Source organism: Phalacrocorax aristotelis, chromosome 2, assembly GCF_949628215.1.
Source record: "Phalacrocorax aristotelis chromosome 2, bGulAri2.1, whole genome shotgun sequence".
NCBI classification, from domain to species: Eukaryota; Metazoa; Chordata; class Aves; order Suliformes; family Phalacrocoracidae; genus Phalacrocorax; species Phalacrocorax aristotelis.
Window position 1 is genome coordinate 111858713 of NC_134277.1, and position 24522 is coordinate 111883234.

At 37.7% G+C, this 24522-nt stretch overlaps 1 protein-coding gene across 5 annotated transcripts in view; it reads right to left on the bottom strand.

The window, feature by feature from the left end:
* The window catches only part of ANKRD12 (ankyrin repeat domain 12), a 66203-nt gene that overhangs the window by 13438 nt on the left and 28243 nt on the right, over positions 1-24522 (bottom strand). For all 5 annotated transcript variants that reach the window (XM_075084692.1, XM_075084696.1, XM_075084694.1 and 2 more), the window contains 5 exons: positions 15438-15584; positions 14324-14524; positions 9996-10138; positions 8552-8699; positions 204-4894 (listed from right to left, as the gene is read on the bottom strand). In XM_075084692.1, the coding sequence (XP_074940793.1) occupies positions 204-4894; positions 8552-8699; positions 9996-10138; positions 14324-14524; positions 15438-15584 (5330 nt within the window). The remainder of the gene's footprint in view (positions 1-203; positions 4895-8551; positions 8700-9995; positions 10139-14323; positions 14525-15437; positions 15585-24522) is intronic.

The following is a 24522-nucleotide window of genomic DNA, read 5'->3' on the forward strand; positions in this document are numbered from 1 at the left end:
TGACTGTGAAACTGCTGTTTATATTTCCACTGAATGGGGCTTTTAAATAGGACATTACTGGTCAGTATTAATTTGACATATGTCAACTTGACTATTTTCAGCACAAGTATTCAGAAGCAAGTTAGGAAGAATATGGAAGTTACAAAAACAAAACTAAAACATGCCTTTCATAGTACTGTATATTTAAAGACCATGTTACTTACAGTTGGGATGCATATCTTGCTCAAGGGATTGCCATCCAGTAGGTAGGAGCCATTGAAGGTCACGTATTCATCATAATATTGAGGTGCCTGAGGAATAACACTGCACAGTAATTTACGCTTCTCTTCTATTTTTTTTCTTATGTGCAAGTATTCAAAATACGGGTTTGCCCGCTCAGAACTGTATGGCTGAATCTCTTCAAGTTTCAAAGAATCCACAATAGCTGCCAGCGACTGCTGGGTTTTCTCCTTAGCCTGCAGTAAAGAAGGGTTCACTTGCACAGGCTGAGGCACACGCGAGACCTTCCTTTTACGTGGATGATGTACCTGAGCATCATCCTCTTCAGTTAATCTAATCTTTGCTTTCATAGATGCTGACGATTCAGACTCTTTTTCTGATGTCTGCGTGCAGCCAACAGGATTCTGCTTACCCTGGTTAGCGAGCATATTTGCTCTGTTCCTCGTGATTCTTTGAGGTACGTCTTGCTGTTCCACCTTCTGATCCTCAGCAATTTCTTCTTCTAGTTTAACTATTTGGCTGTATTTATGCACCTCTTCCTGCATAATCTGTTGTGAACTATTTTCCAAATGAGATAAAGAGGAGTACTGTGGTGGATCATCTGTCAACACATTTTCTCTGTCTGCAGTGCAGGGTTTTTTATTAGCTGATTCGTTCGTAATTCCCTTTGACATTCCTGAACTTAGCTCACACAGATCAGCGTCGGCTTTACTATCAACATGCACTGAAACCAACTTTTCTTGTTGACCTTTTTCATTTCTAATGTCTGAAGCATCTGCTGTGTTACTCTCCACTTCACTCTGAGCATTCTTACAAGCAAGTTTATTTAATGTGTACGAATTTGCATTTAATTGTGAACTGCTATCACTTTCAGGAATATCTTTTTCTAACGGTACTGTAGGTAAATCATTCACCCTTTCATAGCTCTGTGCAATATCCTTCACAGAGCTCTCAGAACACACAGCAATGGGTGCATCAGCCTTCTTAATGTTGGAAGGGAAGACAGCATTTTCCGTCTCTCTGGTACTAGTAGCATCTGTATCCAAAGTCGAAGTTGTAGCTTGAACAAGATTTTGTTGTTGTACAAACGATGAATCTTGACTGCTAATGCCTGGTAAAGCAATGTGTTTAGACACATCTGGGAGTGGCTGGATAGGTAAAGAACAAGGCAACTGTGAAGGCAAAACCGACGCAGATTCTAGAGAACCGGAATTTCCCTTGACTTCAGCATGCTGAGGCAAAAATTCAGATACTTGTTGCTCTTTTAGTGTCCGGTTTTCAGAATTATGCATTGCTATAACACTGTTAGTATCCTGCTCTGATACACCATAACCTGAGCTGTTAAACTCATTGTTTAATGAATTAAGTCTGTCAAAAGGCACATCCCACTGTTTGGTTTGCTGAGTCACGCCACTTTGACTACACGGCTCTAAATGCGTATTATAGTCTTCTGAAGGGCTCATCTGAGCAGTATTTTTAATGGTACTCATACCTGTTGTTGCCTGCTTGCTGCTAGCAGCTCCAGTCAGAGATGATGTAAAGTTTGACTGCAAACCAGACGTACTATGAAAATCTCTTTCAAGCATGCTACATGGTAGTTCTGGTTTAGGAGAAGTACTAACGTAAGTCTGAACTGATGGCAGAGCATTCTGATTATTTTCTTCTGGTATTTGAGGCTGTTTGCTGTGCTCAGAAATGGCAGCAGGCATGCTGCATCTTCGAACCTCTACAACAGGTCTACACTCATTTAAAACCAGTTTAACATCTTCAACAGATGCTGATCTAATGTACGCTGGTGGAAGCCTGCTTGTGAAAGGTGGCTTAATGCGATCTGGCAACTCAGCAAGACCATCGGTCTCTTTTTCAAGAAGGGCTGGTGATTTGGCACTTGCCAAAAACGGTGATTGTGAAAAAGACATTTGGGAATCAGAACCTTCTAGCGTAAAGTCTGAGTCATATTCAATTACAGGCCTTGGAGTAGTTACTGTGGTATGGCAAGAATCCTCAGAGCTTGCAACTGAAACCATGGACACTGATCTGGAGCTCAGACCCGTCTTTTCACTTTCTGATTTGGGGGATCTATTTAAATTATCTAAACCCAAGGAAGACTTTATAACATTGATGCTTCTTGTATCTACTGATTGCGATCTATTACTCGTAGCGTCTTTCTGCTGTTTTTCCTTCATGCAAGCATCTGGCAGCTCTGAGCTTTTTGAACGAATCAGTTCTTTGCTTTTTACTTCAGCTAACGAGTGTTTTGGGTTTTCTTTCATCTTGTTAAGTTCTAAACAAGTGCGGTTTCTTAAACGTTCCTTCTCTTTCTGTTTTATTTTTTCTTTATGTTTTCTATGCCACTGCTCTATTTCCAGATCTTTCAAACTAAGCATTCTTTCAAAACTAGTTTGCATTAAATCATCATTGACTAATCTTTTTTCTTTAGGTCGAGCATCCTTTGCTGCAGGAGCTGGCTTAGGCTTAAGTTTCTCATGTTCGAGTTTTAGTTTAAGTAAACTACTTTGATGCAATTTATCTTTATGCTTGTCTCTCTCTTTGTATCGGTCTATATCTTTATCTTTTTTATCTTTCTCTCTACCATCTGGAGTTTTCAACAAATCATCTTTTGGTTTTTCTTTCAAAGATGACAGTTTGTCATGCACAGTTTTATTACTTTCTGTGATACTGCATCTCCTTTCCTCTTGCATGTGTTTTGAGTTTCCTACTGTTGAAATCTCCTTGTCTTTGGATTTGTCTTTTTTTTCAAGTTCCTTTTCTTTGTCTTTAGTTCTGTTTTTTTCTGATTTAGTATATTCAGATTCTTTTTCAGACTGTTTGGCTTTTCTTTCAGTACAGTGTTTTTCTTTGCTTTCAGCCCAATGCCTGTCTTTATCAGCCTTTTCTTTATCATGCTTCTTATCAGTTTTTTCTTTATTTCTTTCTTTGTCATCAAGTTTTTTAAGAGTATTCATGCTTTTTATTTTATCATTTTCCTTATGGCATCTTTCTGCTTGCTGGAAACTGGGCTTCTCCTTTACTTTCTCTGTATTTTCAGCTAATTTTGCTTTTTCTTTCTCTGTCTTATATTCATGTTTTACCTTTTTCTCTTTTTCCCCATTTTTTCTTTCTATCTTGTCAACATCTTTTTCTTTGGCTGAGGTTCGCTTTTCAGCCTTTTCTTTGTTTTCCTTTAAATTCTTTTCCTGCTTTTCAGAATCTGTTTCTTTTTCTATTAAATGCATGCTGGCTGCCTCATCTTTAACACCAAAGTAAAACAACTCAATTTCTTTATCTGCAAGCATAATTTCTTTTTCTTCTTTTGTATCTTTTATTTTTTCATTCTTGAGAAACTTCTCATTTTCCTTTTTGTTCTTCTCTTTCTCTCTCTCCTCTTTACCATTTCTCTCTTTTTGGAACTGTCTCTCCTTAACTGACTTATCTTCTTTTGCCACAGCTTTTTCTAGCTTTGATTTTCTGTCTGAAGAAAGAGATTCATGTTCTATATTTAATAACATATCTTCATTTTCATCACTTTTAAAAAAGTTCTCTTTCCAAAATTCTCTGTCAAACTCAATACTTCTTTGAACCTCTTTATCTTTATGTTTATGTTTTTCCTTTTCCCCATCCTGTTCCTTTTTGTGCTTGTCCTTTTCTCTTTCTTTGTGCCTTAATTTATGCTTTTTAAGTGTTTTACCTTCCTTGTCAATCTTTCTCAGAGTATACTCTGAATTCTCAAACGTTGAGCTATTATCTTCCTCTTTAATTTTAGGACTAGATTTTTCACCAAATTCTAAGTTAAAATCTTTCTGATGATGCTTGCTTTTTTCTTTGTGCTTGCAAGATTTGCCGCTAGAACTTTCTATTAGATATTCAGAATCAGTGTTGTGATCATACCGAACTAATTCAGATTGCAATGTTATTTCAGAACCTCCTGGGGATAAGCAAGTTTTGGTGTTCTCTTGCTTTAATGGTGTTGACTGCTTTTCACTTAGTCCACAGGGATGCTTTGGAGATTTGCCAGCACTGATATGAAATAGATGTAAAGAAGAATCTTCTTTTGGGGTGAAGGACTTCTTAAAAGTTTCCTCCTCTCTAGTTTTATCTAAAGAATCTAACCCAGAAGTAGCTATATTTGTTACTCTAGCATTTTCTTTCTCTTGCTTTAGTTCTTGATTCTCTTTATTTTTGCTCTGATTTTTTACTTTCCTTTTAACTTTGCCTTTTTGCTTGTGTTCATTTGTAACCATATATTCTTTCTTCACTCTTACATCAGAATTTGATGTTTCTGAAATAGAGCAGGGAGAGACTATCTTCTTGTCTTGAAGTATTTCTTCATCTGAACTTTCAGAACTTGAATACAGAACTCTAGACGGTTTCTGCTTTTTGCTTTTAAAGGATTTTGGGTAGACAACTTTCTCTTGTTTCACAAATAAGCTGTTCTTTTCAACTTCAGTCTCATCCTCTTTCCTTAGGTCTTTTCTAAGAATATGTCTGTCATCGATCATTTTTTTCATTTCATCTTCATCATCATCTTTAAACTCATACTCATCAAGAGCAGATGGAAGTGGTGCCTTACTAGGTACCATATGTTTGTTGTCATTGGCTACAGAATCCTTTTCTGCTTCTGAATCAACATTCCCTTCTACACTGGAAGGATTTACAGATGGAGCTTCTTCAGAATCTAGAGTAAGAAAACTGAAAATTAGTTGAATACTGATGGGACATTCTTCACACTTTATTTCAGGACAAAACAGTTCAGTTCGGCAGTCATGCTGCTATACAATTGGAAAAATCAAAAAACACTCATAACACAATAAAACTTCTCGCTAGAATTAAGCTTAAGAGAAGACAAAAGGTCAAGAAGCCAAAGTGCTCCCCAGGCTTTACAGCTGTCACTCAGGTATGTAAAAATATTAATTAGCATTTATATCCCAATCTAATAAAAGCAGTGCACTTTAAATTTTGTAAACCTCATCTATTATGCATAATTCCTGCACAACCTGACTCTTTCTGAAGGACATCTTGCTATGATGACAAATTCCTCTAGGAATTCATCAACTCTTATGCTAACAACTAAACTATGTTCCTCCACATGAACTATTTAGTTATGTTTCAATGGCAGATGAACTTTCATTCTTAAAGAGCTGCTCGTGTAAAGAAATTCCCTCATGAACCTTTATACACCTGATATGGACAGACTCAAGTAGGCTATGCTGTAATTCATTGCAACTGGTCTCTGCTAGAAGAGTGCACAGCATAGAGCAGGTATGTTGTACTGGATGTCTTGGTCGTGCAAGTCCAACATGTAAACCTCTCAACTCTTCCTAAAATTAAATTTTAGGAAATATATGCAGTGTTATCACCTCATCACCATGTGAAAATCTAGAATTCAAAAATCTTTAAAAAGCATTTCTGGATGTATTGTTCCCTCCAAATACGGTTCTAAGTCAAGCCTCTTCAGCTGAATCTATCAGTTTGCTTTTTAAAAAGAACTGAGTATTGTCATATTCAGTACCATGGACTAGAGATTTGACAGAATAAAAAGTTAACAGAATAGTTTGAAATAACAGTATAAGGAAAGTGATTAAGCCATTTCAATGCATTAGAAGTTTGAATGAGGGAAAAAAAAAAAAAAAAAGTTCTGTGGCAAGATTCACCCTCATTTCCAGTAGGATCCTCTGTGGACCAACTGCCGGTACACAATGGTTATGACACATACCTTGCCAACAGGCTTCTCGGCTACTTTGTATTCAACAACAAATAAAATAGATCCCAGAAGTCCCTATTATCTTCTATATTATCTGTAGCACCCAGAACATATTACTAGTTCTGTGCTATTAGTTTTTAATATATTCCACCATGCCACCCCTCCTTCTCCCCCCTCCACCCATATATACATGCTACTGTCTTACTGCCTTAACTCTAACCACTCACTGTAGCTTGTCTGTGCCTTCCCTTCACCATTTTCCTACAAGGTAGTTGCTGCTTCTCCCTTCCATGTTCCTATTTGCTTTGCTCTTAAGTCTTTCCCCATTCCAAACACATCAGACAGCTTACTCCTTAATGACCAAAAGTAAAGCAATGGGAGTACAGGAGACAGATCACCTATCCTTGAGAAACTGCAGAGAACATTCTGCTCCTCTTGGCAACCAGCCCATGGAAACTGAGCAATACTCTGCACAGACATACAAGTGCTAAGGAATCAATTGCTAAATAGTAACACGTTGCTATTAGGCATATGTAAAAATATTTTTCTTAAGATTAAGTAGATTATGTGGAACAATGCCTTAAAACAGAACGACTATGCACTGTATTTAAGGTGGTTCTCCTAATGCAAAAATAGTTAACACTATGCCAGAGTATTTATTAGCTCTACATAGGTCAATATGACTTCTTTGTTCCTTGAAGTATAGTGAAACCTTGAACAGAAAACACTCCTAGGGGTTTGGGTTTTGGTTTTTGTTTTGTGTGTTTTTTTTGTTTGGTTGGTTTGGGTTTTTTTTTGTTGTTCATTTTTTAGTTGGTTTGTTTTTTGGTTTGGGTTTTTTTTTTTTATTGTCAGGGAAAAAGAAACTGACTTTAACAATCACATAACACAATGCTCTCCCTCATATAATTTTCAGAGAATTGCAGAATGGTCGAAGTTGGAAGGAACCTCTAGATCTCATCTCATCCAACCCTCCCTGCTCAAGCAGGGACACCCAGAGCCAGTTGCCCAGGACCGAGTCCAGATGGCTTTTGAAAATCTCCAAGGATGGAGACTCCACAGCCTCCCTGGACAACCTGTGCCAGTGCTTGGTTACCCTCGACATTGAAAAAGTGTTTCCTGCTGTTCAGAGGGAACCACGTGTTTCAGGTTGCGCCGATTGCCTCTGGACCCGTCACTGGGCACCACTGAAAGGAGCCTGGCTCTGTTCCCTTTCCACCCTCCCTTCAGGTATTTGTACACATTCATAAGATCTCCTTGAGCCTTCTCCAGGCTGAACAGTCCCCACTCTCTCAGCCTTTCCTCAATGGAGACATGCTCCACTCCCTTCATCATCTTCCTGGCCCTCCGCTGGACTCTCTCCAGTATGTGTGTGTCTCTCTTGTACTGGGGAGCCCAGAACTGGACCCAGCACTCCAGCTGTGGCCTCACCAGTGCTGAGCAGGGCAGAAGGATCACCTCCCTCAACCTGCTAGCAACGCTCCTCCTACTGCAGCCCAGGATATCACTGGCCTTTTCTGCTGGGTCATGGTCAACCTGGTGTCTACCAGGACCCCCAGGGCCTTTTCTGCAAAGCTGCTTTCCAGCTGGGCGGCCCCCAGCCTGTACTGGTGCATGGGGCAGGATTGTTCCTCCCCAGGTGCAGAACTTCTCACTTCCCCTTGTTGAACTACACGGGGTTCCTGTCAGCCCATTTCTCCAACATGTCGAGGTCCCTCTGGATGTCAGCATGACCCTCTGGTACATCAGCCACTCCTCTCATTTTTGTCACCAGCAAATTTCCTGACGGTACACTCTACCCCAGTCATTAGTGAAGATGTTAAACAGGACCAAACCCAGTATTGACCCCTGAGGCGCTGGCCTCCAACCAAAGTTTGTACTACTGATGACCACCTTCTGGGCCTGGCCATTCAGCTAGTTTTCAATCCACCTTCTTTCTTTTGAGTAAAAGGATCTGAATTCCTGAAGATTCTGTGAAAGCAGAATGAAAAGTTCCTGCCTGGCACTCAAGCAAGTTACTCATGGTCAAGAATCTTTTGCTTCCAAGAAGATAGTAGTTCTTTCTGTGCCCGAAGAGGTGATAGCCGCTCCTTAATCTGCAGAAATACAGTAGGGGCCAAGAATTACTGCTTCCATGTAAGATAGCTACTATCTGGTCGCCTTTACAAACCAGTGATTCCCCCACTGGCAGGGTCTTTACTGAGTAAGGGTAACTAAGTTATAATCATGAGACACTACCTCCTTATTCATCTACTAAGGATGTAAAATAAGTGACTTTGGGGATATTTCCCCCCAAGAAAACCTCTCAGAAACCACTTTGTATTATAATAAATATGTTCTTTTTCTCTGTATCTTTCTCTGGTAAAACCACCATTCTAAGGTAGGGTTGATTAGGAGAGTGGGGAGGGCTTATTAAAGAGAGAGGGAGAGAAGAAAAAAAGCCAGAATAAACATTTTAAATAATTCAGTTGAAAGATTTGAAAACTAGCTCTAAAAGTGGAAAACAACCTTAGCAATAGCAATTGCTACCCACAGCAACTCTTAATAGCTAACACTATGCAAAAGATAAAAACCAGCTAACTTCAGGTGAATTGATGCACTTGAAGTATGCAATTAAGTGGGTACTTTTACCTGAGCAACTGTCCTCATCATCAGAGATGGGCACCTCCCTTTTCAGTAGCATTTCCAGCTCTTCAGTTTCAGCAACATCAACAGGTCTCTCCCCATGCTTATTGGCTTGAAATGGATTTCCACCATGTCGAAGCAACAGCTTCACAATCTGCAGCATTAAATAAATTAACTTTCAGGTTTTCCACAGCATGTTACTTGACCAGCATAAAAACCTTCCATTGCACACAAGATGTGGATAATGTGATACATAACCCTAAACTCCTACCTGTGAAACAGACTGGAAAGCAAAACTTCAGCAACTAGAATGCAAAGTCCAGGTATTCGTACTCTGCTCATTAAAAGAGGTAGCGGGGAAGACTAAAGAAAGTTGTCCTCTGTTACACAGACACAGTGCCATCATAAAGAAAAGCAATGGTGGACTTTTGTTCTTGTTGTTCTAGCATTTCCTCACACAATTCACATGGTTCTTTACCTACCAAGATCTCTACTCCCCTGCACTCAATTGAACTCTTTTCTCCAAATTTTATAGCACTTAAGTCTAAGGTACAGGAAAAGTTTTTGAAGTAGCAGCACTATTGGTTTCTACAGCACTCCAGAAAAGCCCTGACAGATATCCAAGTATCTCACTGGAGGAACAAACTACCCTCATCTCCAACTGAATACAACACAGCAAAATCATAAATTTCTCTAGCATTAAGGGCAAAAAAAATTGTTAAAGTCACAATGATACCAATGCCACTGCATTTTCAACACAGTATCCAGTATTGGTTACTTTTTTTTTTGGTCCTACATGCTAAGAGTGTCACCAGCAGACAGTGAAATGGTAACATGAAACTTCAGAATTTTTCTGATACATAATGTCAGTGAGATGGTCACTGATACATATGCTGAGACAAGCAAGAGGTCCTGTTCTCCAAATCTCTACTACAGTTTTATGCAAGTTCAATTTAAAGACACACTTTTGTTTAGATACCCATTAGAAACAGTTATGAAGCAGTTAATAAAAATTTCACAATCAGATTATCATGAATCTCTTCTCTAGCCTTTCCAGAATATCCTTTCAAACTGAATGCCTTTTTTGGAAAGTATACTTGATTTAAGGATATTTTCTATTCTTTGCTTTATATATCAGATCACACATGTAGTAATGGAATAAGACAGACATAAAAGGAAAGCAGAGACATTTCTGCATCTAGTTTGTAGAAAAAGTGAAACTTTTAAATATTTGAGAAAACAGATACTGGTAGAAAGTACCTGGCAACAGAAGAAGGATGAAAAGCAAGATGAAACAAAGAAAACCAAAACAACTTTAAGATGCCCCCAGAACAGCAGAAGCAGAATTATAAAACCATATGAGAGTAATCAGGACAGTTAGGATTTGTTCTAAAGACTGAGCATTTCAAACCACTCGCTTATTCCCCTCCCACTCTCCCACCAAACTCACATTTCTATGTCCACTACTAGCAGAATCGTGAAGTGGCGTGTCATCATCCAAGCCCTGTGTGTTCACATCAGCTCCTGCTGCTATCAGGACTTTAGCAACGTCGTAGTAACCAACATTACAAGCTTCATGCAGTGGTGTCCAACCTATAGAGAAGAGTGGTAAGTTTGAAAGGTCAAAGATTTAAGTTTGGTATCGCCTTGAAACATTTAAAAATACAATCACACGCAGTAGTCGGCAGGAAGGTAATGACATCCATCTGATGAACAACACATGCTTTATCAACTTTAAACCTCATGCCAACAAATTCAATTTTTACTGTCATTGAATTTAACACAGGAATCACTAATCAAACAGTGAAAGTCAAAACCCACCAAAAAATCCCTAGGTTAAACATGTACAAATTCTTCGACTAGTGAGCATTTGAACACAGTGTTAGGTATATATAAACAGCGTTATTCTATAAGGAAACAGTTTGAAAACCACACTATCAGAAAGAACAAATATGGCAAATTATCATAACCAGTGCTCCTTCAGAGCCACTGACCATGTACCAGGCATCACTAATACCATTCAGCAGCTATTAGTCTAGATAGCAAGCTAATAATATAGATCGGCAGAGAACTTATTCCTGATATTTCCTAGACAATTAGTCATTTTTAGCAATTTCGATTTCCAAATTGATAACAACCAAAATCAAAGTTCAGTGTTCATTTTTTTGTAGCAGAGCCTCAACCCACAGATGACGCAACCCACACACATTATATTCCTTACATCAATTTCCTGTCTCCAGTTTGATGCCTTCCACTTCAGAGCTGCCCTGAACTTCCAGCCTGCTGTTGATGCCTTCTCAAAGCCCAGTTCTGGGAAGGCATTCAACTTTTGTTTCCAACATAACCAGTGAAAGAAGAGTTTATTCACTTGAACTCTGCATCTAATTAGTACCTCCATGAAGAGGAGGTACAAGAAGAAACCCCTGACTTATCTAATTCATCAGTAAGGTAATTTCTCATCATCATCTCTCACTCAACTTCTCACCTGCCACTCGATTAAATAAAAAAAAAAAAAAACAAACAACAAACAAGACAAAAAACGTGCGCTAAATTTCCTCTCCAATTATCACTTTGATCACTCACTTTCAGTACTGCTTGTCTACCACCTCCTTCCTTCCATTTTCTTGTCATTTGCCTTTTTCCAACTCACCCACAATGATGTGGGATGACTCTTCTGCTCTTAGCCCTCTGATCCCTATCGTTTTCCCCTCATATTAATTGTCTCTGTAATTCATTCTTCTCCATGTTTTACTGCTTTGCCTTTCTATCCCATCACAATGTCCAGCCTGCCAACTCTAGTCCTGGCTTGGTCTCATAACATCTGTTTCCTTTACTCTTGTTCTCACACAGCAGTATCATTCTGGCAGATATCCCATGAGCAGGTTTACTTCCTCCATTACTAATTCATTTTCTGCTCCTTTAGTTCTGCCAAATTCTTAGATAAAAAACTCTAATTCTCTGAACTTCACTGCATCCTAAATTCTTGCTTTGCCTCCACCCATGACTCACCGCTCAAATCCTCCTCCTCTTCTTGACTTTTTCCTCTGCACAGGATTTTGAGGCTCAGCCACCTCTGCTTCTCCCTTTGGATTACCAATGGAAAAGTATCTCACTTGATCCCAAACACCTCCTCCAGAGTTCTGAGTGAAGTCTCTACAGACTTGCTCCCAATCGATTCTCAGAACCAACTCTCAACCATTCTCCTCAACCTTTCATTGGCCTTCAAAATTAAATAAAAGTAGCAGGTCAGGCTGGGATTAAGTTATGAAGTTAACTTCCTTCATAGCAGCCCATATAGTGCTGTGCATTGCATTTGGGGTTAAAACAGTGTTCGTAACACACCAGTGTTTTGGCTACTGCTGAACAGGGCTTGTACAGTGTCAAGGCTTTCTCTCTCCCTCCCACCGCCCCAGAGGCTGGACAGCCAGGACAGCTGACCCAAACTGACCAAAGGGATATTCCATACCATGGAACGTCATGGTCAGCAATAAAAGCTGAGAGAATGGGGAAGGACGGGGGGATGTTCTTAGTTATGGCATTTTCTTCCCAAGCAACTGTTAGACCTGCTGAGGCCCTGCTTCCTGGGAATTGGCTGGACATCTGCCTGCCAATGGGAAGCAGTGAATGAACTCCTCTTTTTCCTTTGCTTACACGTGCAGCTTTTGCTTTTCTTATTAAACAGTCTTCAACTCAATCCATGAGGGCTTTTTTCCATCTTATGTTCTCCCTCTGCCCTGTTGAGGAGGGGGAGTGAGAGAGCAGCTGGGTGGGTGCCTGGCTGGCCAAGGTTAACCCACCACAACATGCCTTCTTGAAGTGTTTCCATTCTCCCTGTGATTTCTATGGGTCTGTCTTCCCCTGACTTCCCCCATGTTTTCTAAAATTGCTCTTTCAACAAGTTCTTCTCATCACCCCCCCTCAACTTCTCTGAAGATCCCACTGCATTCTACTTCTGCTTCCTTTCTCCCTCTACAAATGAGTCCTGGGCAGCCTCACCTTCAAACATAAATTCAGCTATGCTCTGTACACCAAGAAATCACTGCTCTGTTTCTTACCTAAACTCAAGATTTTAGTCCATCTCATAATATTTTCTCTCAATATCAAGTTTGAGCTGACAACTAATTGTACCATATAGTTCTTAATTTCTCTCACCGGGGCCTGCTACCTCAGCTCATTTCACCATTCTAATTGAGAGTATAATTCTCCGTATAACTTTTCAGACCCATAATCTGAGCATCTTTAGCAGGCTTCACTGTAGGTCTAGTCAAAACTCTCAGTCAGACCTTCATTATGTTTTTGCTTCTGCTATGCAATGTGTGAAACTGCTAGTGCTGCCAGTTAATTATACCAACAAGTATTCTTGATATTTTCTTCATTCCCCTGCGTTGCCAGCAGCTCCCCACACATTTTGCCACGTTTCTTCAGCATTACCTTTTACATTGAGAGCACAGCCTTTTGGAACAAACCAAAAGCAACACAGCTCGCTCTTATATTTATTTCCTCACTTTCCCATGACCCACTTCTACTGTGGATGCAAAAAGGACAGTCTTTAATGGCTAATGCTGAGACGTAGAGTATTAGGAGCAGTTCGTTATGCTGTTTATATAACATACACTTGTGACTTATATTATTTTTTAGAGTTGTCCTTGCATTTAAGAGAGAAACATCTATCGAATCCTATATTTTTATAGACGTCTCTTAGACCCCAACCCCACAACAACCTCTGCACCAACCCTTTATCATCTGATTTAGCCTTCCTTTCATTCTGTTCCATCCCTTCTCATTACCCCAATCACCTTCTATGCCCTAAATGTCTACCCAATACTCCAGGCTCCTAAGTCTTATGCCCCTTTACACTGGTTGAGAAAAATGCAGCAGGTACTTTGGCTTATCTCAGTATATAAATGCATTTAATTTGGTGCCTGGCTAATCAACAGCCGGCAACTACCGAACTCAAAACTGCAGAGTCTGTCTTCTGTGGAAGCATTACTTCAGGGGTCTCATATTTACTCTGCTGGAGATTTTTTTTCTAAAACATGTAGAAACTTAACTACTATAAGAGTATCAAAAGCAAAATAGGCAAAAGTTTGCCAGCAGGTTCCAAAAAATTATTTAGGAGGTCTTGCAGACAGACAGGCAGGCAGCAAAGACATTTCCTTATAGAAAGGTTACTAAATAGATACTAAGAAAAGTAACGATACCAAATAAAGGATACTAAAAATGTGGTACAAATTACAACTTATCTTAAAGTTTATCAATCAGTGCTGAAATCACAGCAGATACTGACATACCAAAACTAGTACTGATCTAGCAGGACTAGGCAACAAGTGCAAGCTATACCACACCCATCTGCTTTGGTGCGTATTAGCTGTCACAGTAAGAAGACAATGTACATGACAGCGCTACCACCTTCACTGTTACCAAACGTTGCATCTCCTCACATAGCCTACAATCCCATTATCAGTTACTGACTTTGTCTAGTATAATACTACAAAGTTCAGCAAGTGTGCACATGTATTTTTAGATATGCCTAGTGTGCAAAGGCCCTGGCCACAGCTGAAATGTCCAGGTATTATTATACCATTCTAATAATATACTCTGTACTACAGTGTTCCAGTATTACCACTGCCATCAGAAATAAAAACGTGATTCGAAAATTTCCAACCAATTTTGTTATATTTTTCATTTGCATACAGCATAAACCAGAATTAAACCTCTGACAGCAACTTCAGCAGTAACATTTAATTTGTGCAGTTAAGAGAATATGTATCAACTTACCCGCAAAATCTTTTACATTTACATTTGCACCTAAACTGATTAGCTCCTTAACCTGTTTAACATCCCCTCGAATTGCTGCCATATGTAGAGGAGTTTCCCCTCGTTCATTTCTCTTGTTAACTTTGTCTTTTTGTCTTGAAGAGGAAGTTGGAGTTTTCTTCTGTGTTGGTGTTGTTTGTATGGGATGATTTAAGGTGGAATCTACAAAATAAGTTTTTAAATGGTCACTAAGTTATTTAACACTATTTTTACTTCATATCATTTTAATAATTATATTCAAAAGACTACAATTACTGGTGAATATTTAAATAAAGGATGTATTTGACCCTTCACATGTATCAACACAATGCCTTTTTGCAATGTGCATAAGGGTGTTTTGCAAAGTCTCACTATTTTTAAAGTAAGTTTCAAGGACAGATGAGGTCTATCCAAAATACAATGTTCACATACTCTGGTATAAATTCTGGTAAAACAAGACAAAGCATCACCATGCACATCTGTGTCTACTCTGCTTCCCCTTCCTCCAGCACACTTCTGCTGTATTTTTGTGTAGCAGAATGAGTTTAAGGAATTATTGGTGGTGCATTGTACTCCCTGCACTTTCTCAGTTGTGTCACCACAAATGTTTTTGAGTGGACTGGACAGTAAACTACTATTACTGAAGTTTCTCAAAGTTTTCTCAAAAATAAGGGATACCACAAAGCCAGATTTACACAGAAGGACAAACTGCAGTAAGAAAGCCTGTATGGTATTTTTCTGGCAGTCTTTGGTTACAGGGAGTCGGTTAAAATATTATCTTCTGTAATTAAAGTAATTAATATATATGATAGAAAATATGCTTCTGACAAAATAGTATTTTATGCATATAAATATATACTGAAATAACAGAATTCTAGCTAAAATATTTTCCTTCCAACGTTTGAGCACATAAATACAGAAGGTCAGAATTTTTCATCAAATTACTCAAGGCACAGTTTTTACCAGAATTATGAATAGTTTTTTAAATTCTCAATAAAAAGCAAGGATTATTGAAAACCAGCAGGGTCCAGAATGTTCTGATTGGGACAGAATTAAACAGGCAGGAGGAAGAAAACTGTTAACTCTGTAAGATCACCTGGACTGTTGTCTCTTGCTGTCATCTGCATGAGAAGTGCCATCTGTTTGCGCTCCGAGAGAGGATAACCAAAAAGAATGCTAACTGGTGTTGATTTCTTATTTCCAGCATCCTTCTTCATTTTCTTTTTCTCCGGACCTTCCTTCTCTGGAAATATTAACATTTAAAAACTCAAGCTGCTGTTCTGTTAGAACATTTTTCTAGAAATAAGAACATCCTTTTAAGGTACGTGAATCCGTGATTGGTGGCAGGTGATGAAAAACAGAAATTACATTGTTAATTTGCTGCATTTGCATTAGTTTTGTTTTAGGTTTTTAGCACCTGTTCTTATTACATCAGGATAATAAGCTACTGAGTTAAAGCACTTAACGCTGTAAGGAGGATTACTAAAGACTAAAAACCCGTTTCACAGCAGGAAGACTGTGTATGTCACAACTTTAATTTGCAGGTAATCAAGTCAGGCGCTTAAAAAATTCTGTAAGATCAGCTAGTCAACTTTCAGCCCTGAGTACAGATCCGAGACTGTACTCTATTCTACTTCTCTCAAGACATCATGTTAAAAATTAGGAATAAACTTTTTAAACTGGTATTTGTCAGGTAACTGGATAAAAGACTGTTTCTCTCAAACTCATCCTGTTACTTCACCTTAGAGCAACTTCTCCAAAATGAATATCCTTCAAAAACATACAGCTATTTTATACACATAACTTCTTTTATTAATATTTGTGGTAATTGCTTAATATTTCATGCCCGTGTTTTAAACCAGGAGCTAAAATTATACATCTGAATAAACAGATAATTTCTAAAGCTATTCAGTACCTACAAACTCTCACAGATCTTCAGATTGGTTAAGTGTGCTCTGAAACCAGACAACTTCTTAATACCTAATGAATTTCAAACCGAGAATTTTATTTGTGTGATTTGGAAACTTTGGTCTATGTCTTCCATCCTTTTCAAAAATTCTTCCTTCAGTTTTCAGTATAAAGGTGACCTAAACCAAGCACAGGCATTTAGGTTAAAGTATGATGGAAAATGACTGAATTGTGATCAAGTGACTTTGACTAAATGACTTAACTGGAGCAGTATTTAACAATCTTAACATCAAACAAGTACAAACTCTCATTGCATCAAATTTCTTTTGGTACAACTATTTTTCACAGATCTCCCTACCTGGACATTATTGTTTAACTGTATTTTCTAGAGACATATTACTTTGCATTTATGTGTAGTGAAGACCGTTAATTTTCTGTAGTTATCTCATCTTTCCAGGCAATTGCTCTTTTTCACTCTTAACAAGTTCTTATCAAATTTAACATTTTGTATTTTGTACACAGCTTATATTACTTACGTGTTAGATCTACAATGTCTACCTTTTTCTACAGAGCCCCTAAGATTATTAATTGAATATAAAGGCACTGGATGTAAAAGATGGCTTAAGGAACCTTAGTCACGTATTTGGTGACTTGGAATTAAAATTTTTGAAAGAGTTAAAAAATATTTCTAACCGCCAGTGTCAAGAAGGAATGGTCTGAAGAGTACTCTAACAGAGTCAACCAACAAAAATGACATCTCCAAAATCTGAGCAAATAATTCCCTTGGCTGTCTCCTTAGAAGCCCAGGTTCAGTCTTAGCTTTTCCAGACATCCTGCTCACTTTACCGCACCCTCTCCTTTTGGAAGCTTCCCCACTGATCACCTTCCCAAAAAGCCTTTAAGCAGCCAGACAGGACTCTAAACCCTACAGTCACAAGTAAACTCAACCCACCCTCCACGCTGGACTACTAACAACAAAGATAGGGACAGAATTCATTAATGATGTCTATTGCCTGCTTTCTCCTCTGTGGCTGGCTGCTGATGTGCTAACCCCCATAAAGCAAGCGAGAACATGAAACAAAGCTAAGATCTAAAAATTACAATGGAGATTATGTAACAAGGACATCGAGGTGCTGGAGCATGTCCAGAGAAGGGCAACAAAGTTGGTGAAGGGTCTAGAGAACAAGTATTATGAGGAGCAGCTGAGGGAATTGGGGTTGTTTAGTCTGGAGGAGAAGAGGCTGAGGAGAGACCTTATCACTCTCCACAACTACCTGAAAGGAGGTTGTAGCGAGGCGGAGGTTGGTCTCTTCTCCCTAGTAACAAGCGATAGGACGAGAGGAAATGGCCTCAAGCTGCGCCAGGGGAAGTTTAGGTTGGATATTAGGAAAAACTTCTTCACCGAAAGGGTTGTCGGGCATTGGAACAGGCTGCCCAGGGAGGTGGTGGAGTCTCCATCCCTGGAGGTGTTTAAAAGAAGGGTAGATGTGGTGCTTGAGGATATGGTTTTGTGGTGGACTTGGCAGTGATAGGTTAGCGGTTGGACTCGATGATCTTAAGGGTCTTTTCCAACCTTAACAATTCTATGATTCTTTGAAATGAAAGCAGGGCAGGGGGGAAAGATGTTGGACTGATTAATAAGACTTGGCCATTTTAGTATGCTACAATTTGGCTAGAAACTGGTTGAGGCTTGGTTTGGGGATTGTTACTATTAGTAAAATAAGCCTCATTGCTCCACTGATCTTTTTACCTCATTGTGTAATAAGTTATCCTTAATGTGACTGATTACCATCTGATGAGGCAGTGTTCATCCGGTTTTAATTAACCTTAGTGTTTTGGCCCATACTAAAAAAGATGTGGAAATGTAATTAAGCTACAGCCAAGGATGAGGATTTTATTTTTATTTTTATTACTGTCCCTATGATTATACCAGTTTTCTTTCCTAAATCTCAACCGTAAACACCTATATCAAAACTTCATTTAAAAAAAAAAAAAAAAATCTGCCATCTGCAAAAGGATCAAATCTTTAAAAAGAAGACTCCACTGCAGCAAACTTTACTACCCTACTGCAGAGTGTCAAAAATTAATAAAAACTACAAATTAGAAGCTTAAGTCCCTTTGAGGTTCCTAACAGTGTACCATTCTCCATTTCATTAAGCCTCACACTGACCCTTTTCTACTTTTTTATTTTCTCCACTTCTGCCTCAGGCCATCTCTGTGGCCCTCCTTCTATCATTCATTTCCTCTCAACTAATTTTCTGCCTTCCTAGCCTTCTCTAAATCTCATCTTCTAGGTTGCTTACATGCACAGGCTCTAGTAACACAATGCTGTTGAGGCAGAGGGACGCACGTAAATAGTGCACATCTTGAATTCTACAGTGACCAAATAAGAAGTAAATGATTTTGCAGACTAAATAATTATGAGCAAGACCATTTTAAGACAGGAAAGCTACAGACCTATGTACCTATTCTAAAAACCCTACAAATTTATCCATCATGTTTAAAAAGGAAACAAGATCCCTTTACTGAGTAATTCATGAGATTTTTCTAAACTGAAGGCATCTCATACTCCTGAATATATAAAAAATCAGTTCAATATCCAAATCAACACTACTGCCCGATTGGTCTGCACAGGAAAATTTACAGAAAACCTACAATGGAACTGTATTTTCAACTTTTCACTGCAAGTATCCTCTCCAAGGATGATGTACAGCATACCCTTCATTGACTAATTTAGTACTTCCATCAAAACACCACATTTCAGTTTGGCATGATCTGCTGTTTCTTAGCTTATGCTATTTACTGCTCATGATTCTTTGCCTGAAACACACATTCCCATTCAGAATTATTCCTTATAATTTTATAGCTATATTCAGCTTGAGAAAATAATACGTCAAAGTAAGTGAAATAAATCTTTTGATGATCTAGCTTTTACTTTTTTACTATACAGGGTGCTTTGCCAGGTATTTTTATCTGATCAAGAACAAAAACAAAAAAATGTCTCAGGACTACAGCAGGTGCATCTGATAATCCATTTACTGGAATATGTTCTGTAAGAAGCTAATGCTTTTCCTACCACAAGGTCACATGCGTATGCCCTAGGTCTGAATGTACAAAATAAAACAACATAGGACAAAAGGTGTGGAATCAAGCAAAAGGAAGGGAGTAGGGCATATAAGAGAGACATTTTTATACATCAATCAATCAATCAGGTGGGAAAAAACTACCTTTTTTTAATACAGGGAAAACAACAATGCAACTGTTGATAAAGAAGCTACACAAATCCAACAAAAAAATCTTATAAATTATTGGGAACCCCCATTATGCTTATGGCAGAATATATTAGAAGTTTTGTTTTCACTGCTCCAGGAATATCCTCATGCAGTACACTATACTTTATTTAGCAGGAGAAGACCAATTTAACATTCAGGAACTTTGACCTTCTAGATATTCTTTATCTTGTGGTAACAGAAAACTTCCCACAGCTGTGTACTTAATGTTTATAAAATCTGAACAGAAATAACTTCCCTAATAGAGGAATAATATCAGTTTAAGAAATTAAGTTTAGGTAGAGTTTCATGTATAAAATTGACTGTTAAAGTCAATTTGGGTTGTTGTTGGTGTGGTTTTTTTGGTTTTTTTTTTTTTTTTTTTAGATTTTGAGCATTTTGTTTTCAAAGTCTCTGTGGTACAAATATCTTTTACGTTCACTTTCTTGTCACTTTTTGGTGTTCTTCAGCAGTTAGAAACAGAACAACAGGAAATTTCTGACTTGTTATTAAAAAAATAAAAAAATAAAATCAAAACTCTTCAAGTGGCTTCGTGATCAATTATATTTATTAAAATACCTTCATAATCATCTAAATCTATCTGGACAACATTCCTTCTAAAATTTTCCTTTTGCAATGTAAGCTTTTCACCTAACACTTTAAAAAAGGATTTTAGAATAGCCAAGATACGTGAAACAGTGATTTAGGTGCATTTGAGCACTAATTTGTAGAGGAGCTTCACAAAATTCACTCATAGTACTTAAATGTACTGGCATAAAAAGATCAGAATCACCAGCAATTATTTTAGGAGAATTTATGCATGACAGATTATGTCCCAAGGCAAGCAATGTGTCAGGGTTTTTTGGTTGTGGGTTTGTTTTGTTTTGTTTTTGTTTGATTTTGTTTGTTTTAATTTGGATAAATTACAAAATCTCAGTCAAGTAATTTCTAAATGTTTTAGGAAAATAAATTATTAAATAATCTTACATATGGATTTCTCAAATCATGCCAATCTAACAGACTATTCAATTTGGCGAAATAACCACTGCAGTGGACAAAGGAAATAAAGCAAAAAGACCAAATTCAAGCTTCAGGGCCCATGACAGTCTCATTTAATGTAAAACTGCTATCATAGTGCAAATTGTAAGGAAAAACAGGATTAAGAAATAGGACCATGAGAAGCTAAAATAGGAACTGCTTGAAACAAATGCTTCTAAGGAACTTGTAAGATTGAGCAATATACAAGAAGAGACTAAAACGCTCATTACCAACAACTGTAGACGACAGGTGAAGATGATCAATTCTGCAGATGATGAAATTAAGAGAGACAGACTTTCTGATATCTGTGTTATTGTGGTAATCTGACAAGTTATTTTGAAGAGAAACGCATCACAATTGACTGCTACTTCCTATCCTCAGTGAAAGATTAGAGATTAGACTGTGATGAAGAGACCTCACAGTATACTGTACACTGTAAGAGATATCAAGGTACTATTGTGATAACTAATCAATCGGGTTTATGGCATATTTATTTAACCAAACCAATACACACATACAGACAGACACAAAAAAACACACCTACTTTCCTGCCTCTAGCCCAAACAACAGTTAAAGAAACTTGTACTAGTTGAACAGTAAATCCAAATCCAGCAAGCAGTAACACAGTGTATAAACAGTCCCTTTAACAGCCCTGCTAACCTCCCTAACTATGGGAAGCACAAGTGTAGAAATTGTGTTACTATGATACACGCATGGAACATGAAGAGGTCAGTTATTTTGCTTTTCTGAATGTCAGTTAAATGCTAAAAGAAATATGACTCTGTCATGTTTGAACTACTTCAAAGACAGAAAAGAAAACCGAGATGGTACCATAAACACAAAATCTGGAGAACGTAATTTCCAAGGAAAGTTCAACAAATTAGCACGTTCAGTGTAACTGTAACTCCTGTTGTTCTTCCTAAATAGTCAACTATGTAACAAGACTACAAAAAAAAGGCCAATGCTTATCTTCACAGACAAGATTTTTTTCCCACCCGCAGTTATGTTTAATTATTATGAAAAATTCAAATTTCTCTATTCAGACTAATAGGGTAGAGAAAGCAAACAAACTTGTTCTTTGCAAATGCAGCATTTGCTTGCTATTCTTGTTCTGACAACCACATCAGAGGTTACTTTAAAATAACCAGGTTAATTATATAAATTAACAAAATTTAAATAACGCTATTTAAGTAGTCTAAATAAGTGATGGTGTTTCTGGACTGGAAGACTTCAAATCAGAGAACTTATTAAAAAAGGTATGAAAATGCTTCTCCTTCCACCATCAACTCTACCAGTCTTAATCAAAGCTTGTGTGTAGAAACCTTCATAAGATTAACTTAAATAAAGGTTAACACCAAAATTCTGAACTCTGGGAAAAATGCCAAGTGTCTTGCCAAAAATGCCTGGGTGTAAAACTTATGTCAAGTATAGTTTTGTCAGAATCAATTTTTTAAAATTTCCAAATTAAGTTAACATTCAATTTGGCCATCCATGTTCATTATCACTTACAGTTTCTAGACAATACATGAACCAAAAAAATGCCACCATGAAAAGGAGGAAAAGGTGGAATTGCAATTTTTACAAAAAATAAAGCAAAAAAGACAAAATATTAGTTCATGAATGAATGCTGTGGAGATAGAACCAAGAAGCTCTAATGATATAAAGCTCTAACAATTAGGTATTCCCATTCTTTGACTGATTTACCTGCCTAAACAAGATGAAACCCAATTATCATGAGATTTCTAAAATCAGCTAGAAAGCCTAGCATGTATCTTGGAGATAAACCATTCATTAAACCATTAAATTAAATTTTTAATCCTAGAGCTATTTTATAAGGCATTTCTTGATTTTTGTTCACCCAGACACACTTTCAGAAGACCCTAGATCTTTAAAAACATTTGAACAGCAATTTCAATGGTCTTATCTGTTACAGAGAAACTATTTAGCAAAACAGTAAGAACATTTCTGCCAATTCTGAACTCTGGGAAAAAAACCCAACACCCATATTGGAAGACTTAAAAATAAAACTATAGGGAAAGGATAAAATACATCCTGGAACTGAAATAGGCAATGGGAAGAATGGAGTGGTACCACATATTTTTTCAGAATCATTCCAATTATGAATTGTATATGCAACCTTTGACCATTTCTCTGGAATACCACTACAGATTGTCACAAAGTATCAGAAGAAAACCAGGATTTTTATTTATTTATTTATTTTTAAACACTAGCATTACTAGCTGATAAGCAGCTTGTCATCACCTCTTCTTCTCCCACTGTCTCTGGTTACACTCTCATCTCCAAAAACTAACTTACTTCCTTATCAAATAACCCTTGCAATTCTCTGTATGTAGTTAGCAGCGAGACACTTCAGTCAGAGGTAACAGTTTAGCCCAGTGATGGCAAACCTCTTCAACATCTAATGCCAAGTTTGCGTCAGAAGCAGCATTGCATTTCACAATCACTGATGTCAGTCCTAATCCAAGTCAGTGCCAAACTTGGCACCAATGTAACTGGTTAATTCCCAGCGGTCTATTCTAATCGGTTAGGTACAGATTCAGCATTATAAGGACTGTTTTTTCATCCTAGTCATGCTCCTGCCTCTAAAGTTTCTGGAAAGCTTATGTACCAAGTTCCTCATCTGTAAGACGGCATAGTTGCTCTTACCTACTTACCTCAGCACTAATAAAATGGACAACAAGCTATGATGTTTGCTGCACAGTAGTTAAAAGCTACGTGCCTCCTATTGTTAAGTATTTCTTGACCCTACTTGAACTGTTTATTTCATCTCCCTGCTACAACTTGTAACAAAAATATTTTGTAGAGCACCCATTGTCTTTTTGTGCATGTCTCAGTGCCTAGAGTAATCCATCTTGTTTGTGGCAACTGTGACAATAGATGCTATAGCAAAAGAAACACAAAAAATTACATTACCTTATGAGATGCTGTGACAATGAATTATTTAAAATTGATGGGGGGCGGGGGGAGGTGACAAAAGATTTCCGACACAGAAAACATTAGATAAGTGCTAGATATTACTTCTAAATATATTTAACTTCCATTATGAAAAATAGTTAGGGTCTAATACTAAGCAATAAATTAATAAAGCAGATGCTGGGAGCATACTTCTAATTTATACATGGTCTTTTCAGAATCAAGTGGTATCAGGAATAGTGTAGAACTCTAGAATTCTGTAAAACCACTGAAAACAGAGCTCTAAAGCCAAGAGTATTATTTTGTACTGTGACTATTTCAAATTTGGATTTCATACCAAATTCTCTTTAGAGTAACAAAAATACATATGTAATATCTAGGAGCCAAATCTTGTGCATTAAATCAATCCTGGACAAAAATTAAACAGGTACTGAGGTATATACTTCTATCTTGTATTTAAATCCAAGCATATTAAGGGAATTACCTATTTTTGAAAATATTCAAATGTATGATGAACACTGTATGAGAAACTGTAGTATTCAGTCTCTCACAAATTTGCGGAATGTGCATTCTGGGGGCCTTCCAGAGGGCACAAATACTGTCTCGCTACCAACAGAACTATTACTGAACTATGATATAGATAACTAATTACCTAAACTCAGAGATAACTGTACTCTTGGAATACATGCAGACTCCTCCATCTTGATTTGAAAAGAGCCATGTTAAGAATGGTATTTTGAAGTTTTGAAATCAGTTCTAATAGAATATGTTTAAGTTACGAAGAACTACCAGCCTGTGTAGAAAAGGTATTCTGAGCAGATTATAGGAGCTTAGACTGAAAGAAAAGTTTGCTCTCCACGGCTAGTTTAGTTAGTTCCATAACCTTAGCAACCTTATATGGAGGACAGTACATCTACCAATCTTTCGCACTCTCCCTCCCCAAAAAAGGCTATGAAAGGCTGACAGCTGTCTCTCAAATCAAGGCACTTACATGTTTTTTCATCAGTTTACTTGTTTAAACAAATGGACCTC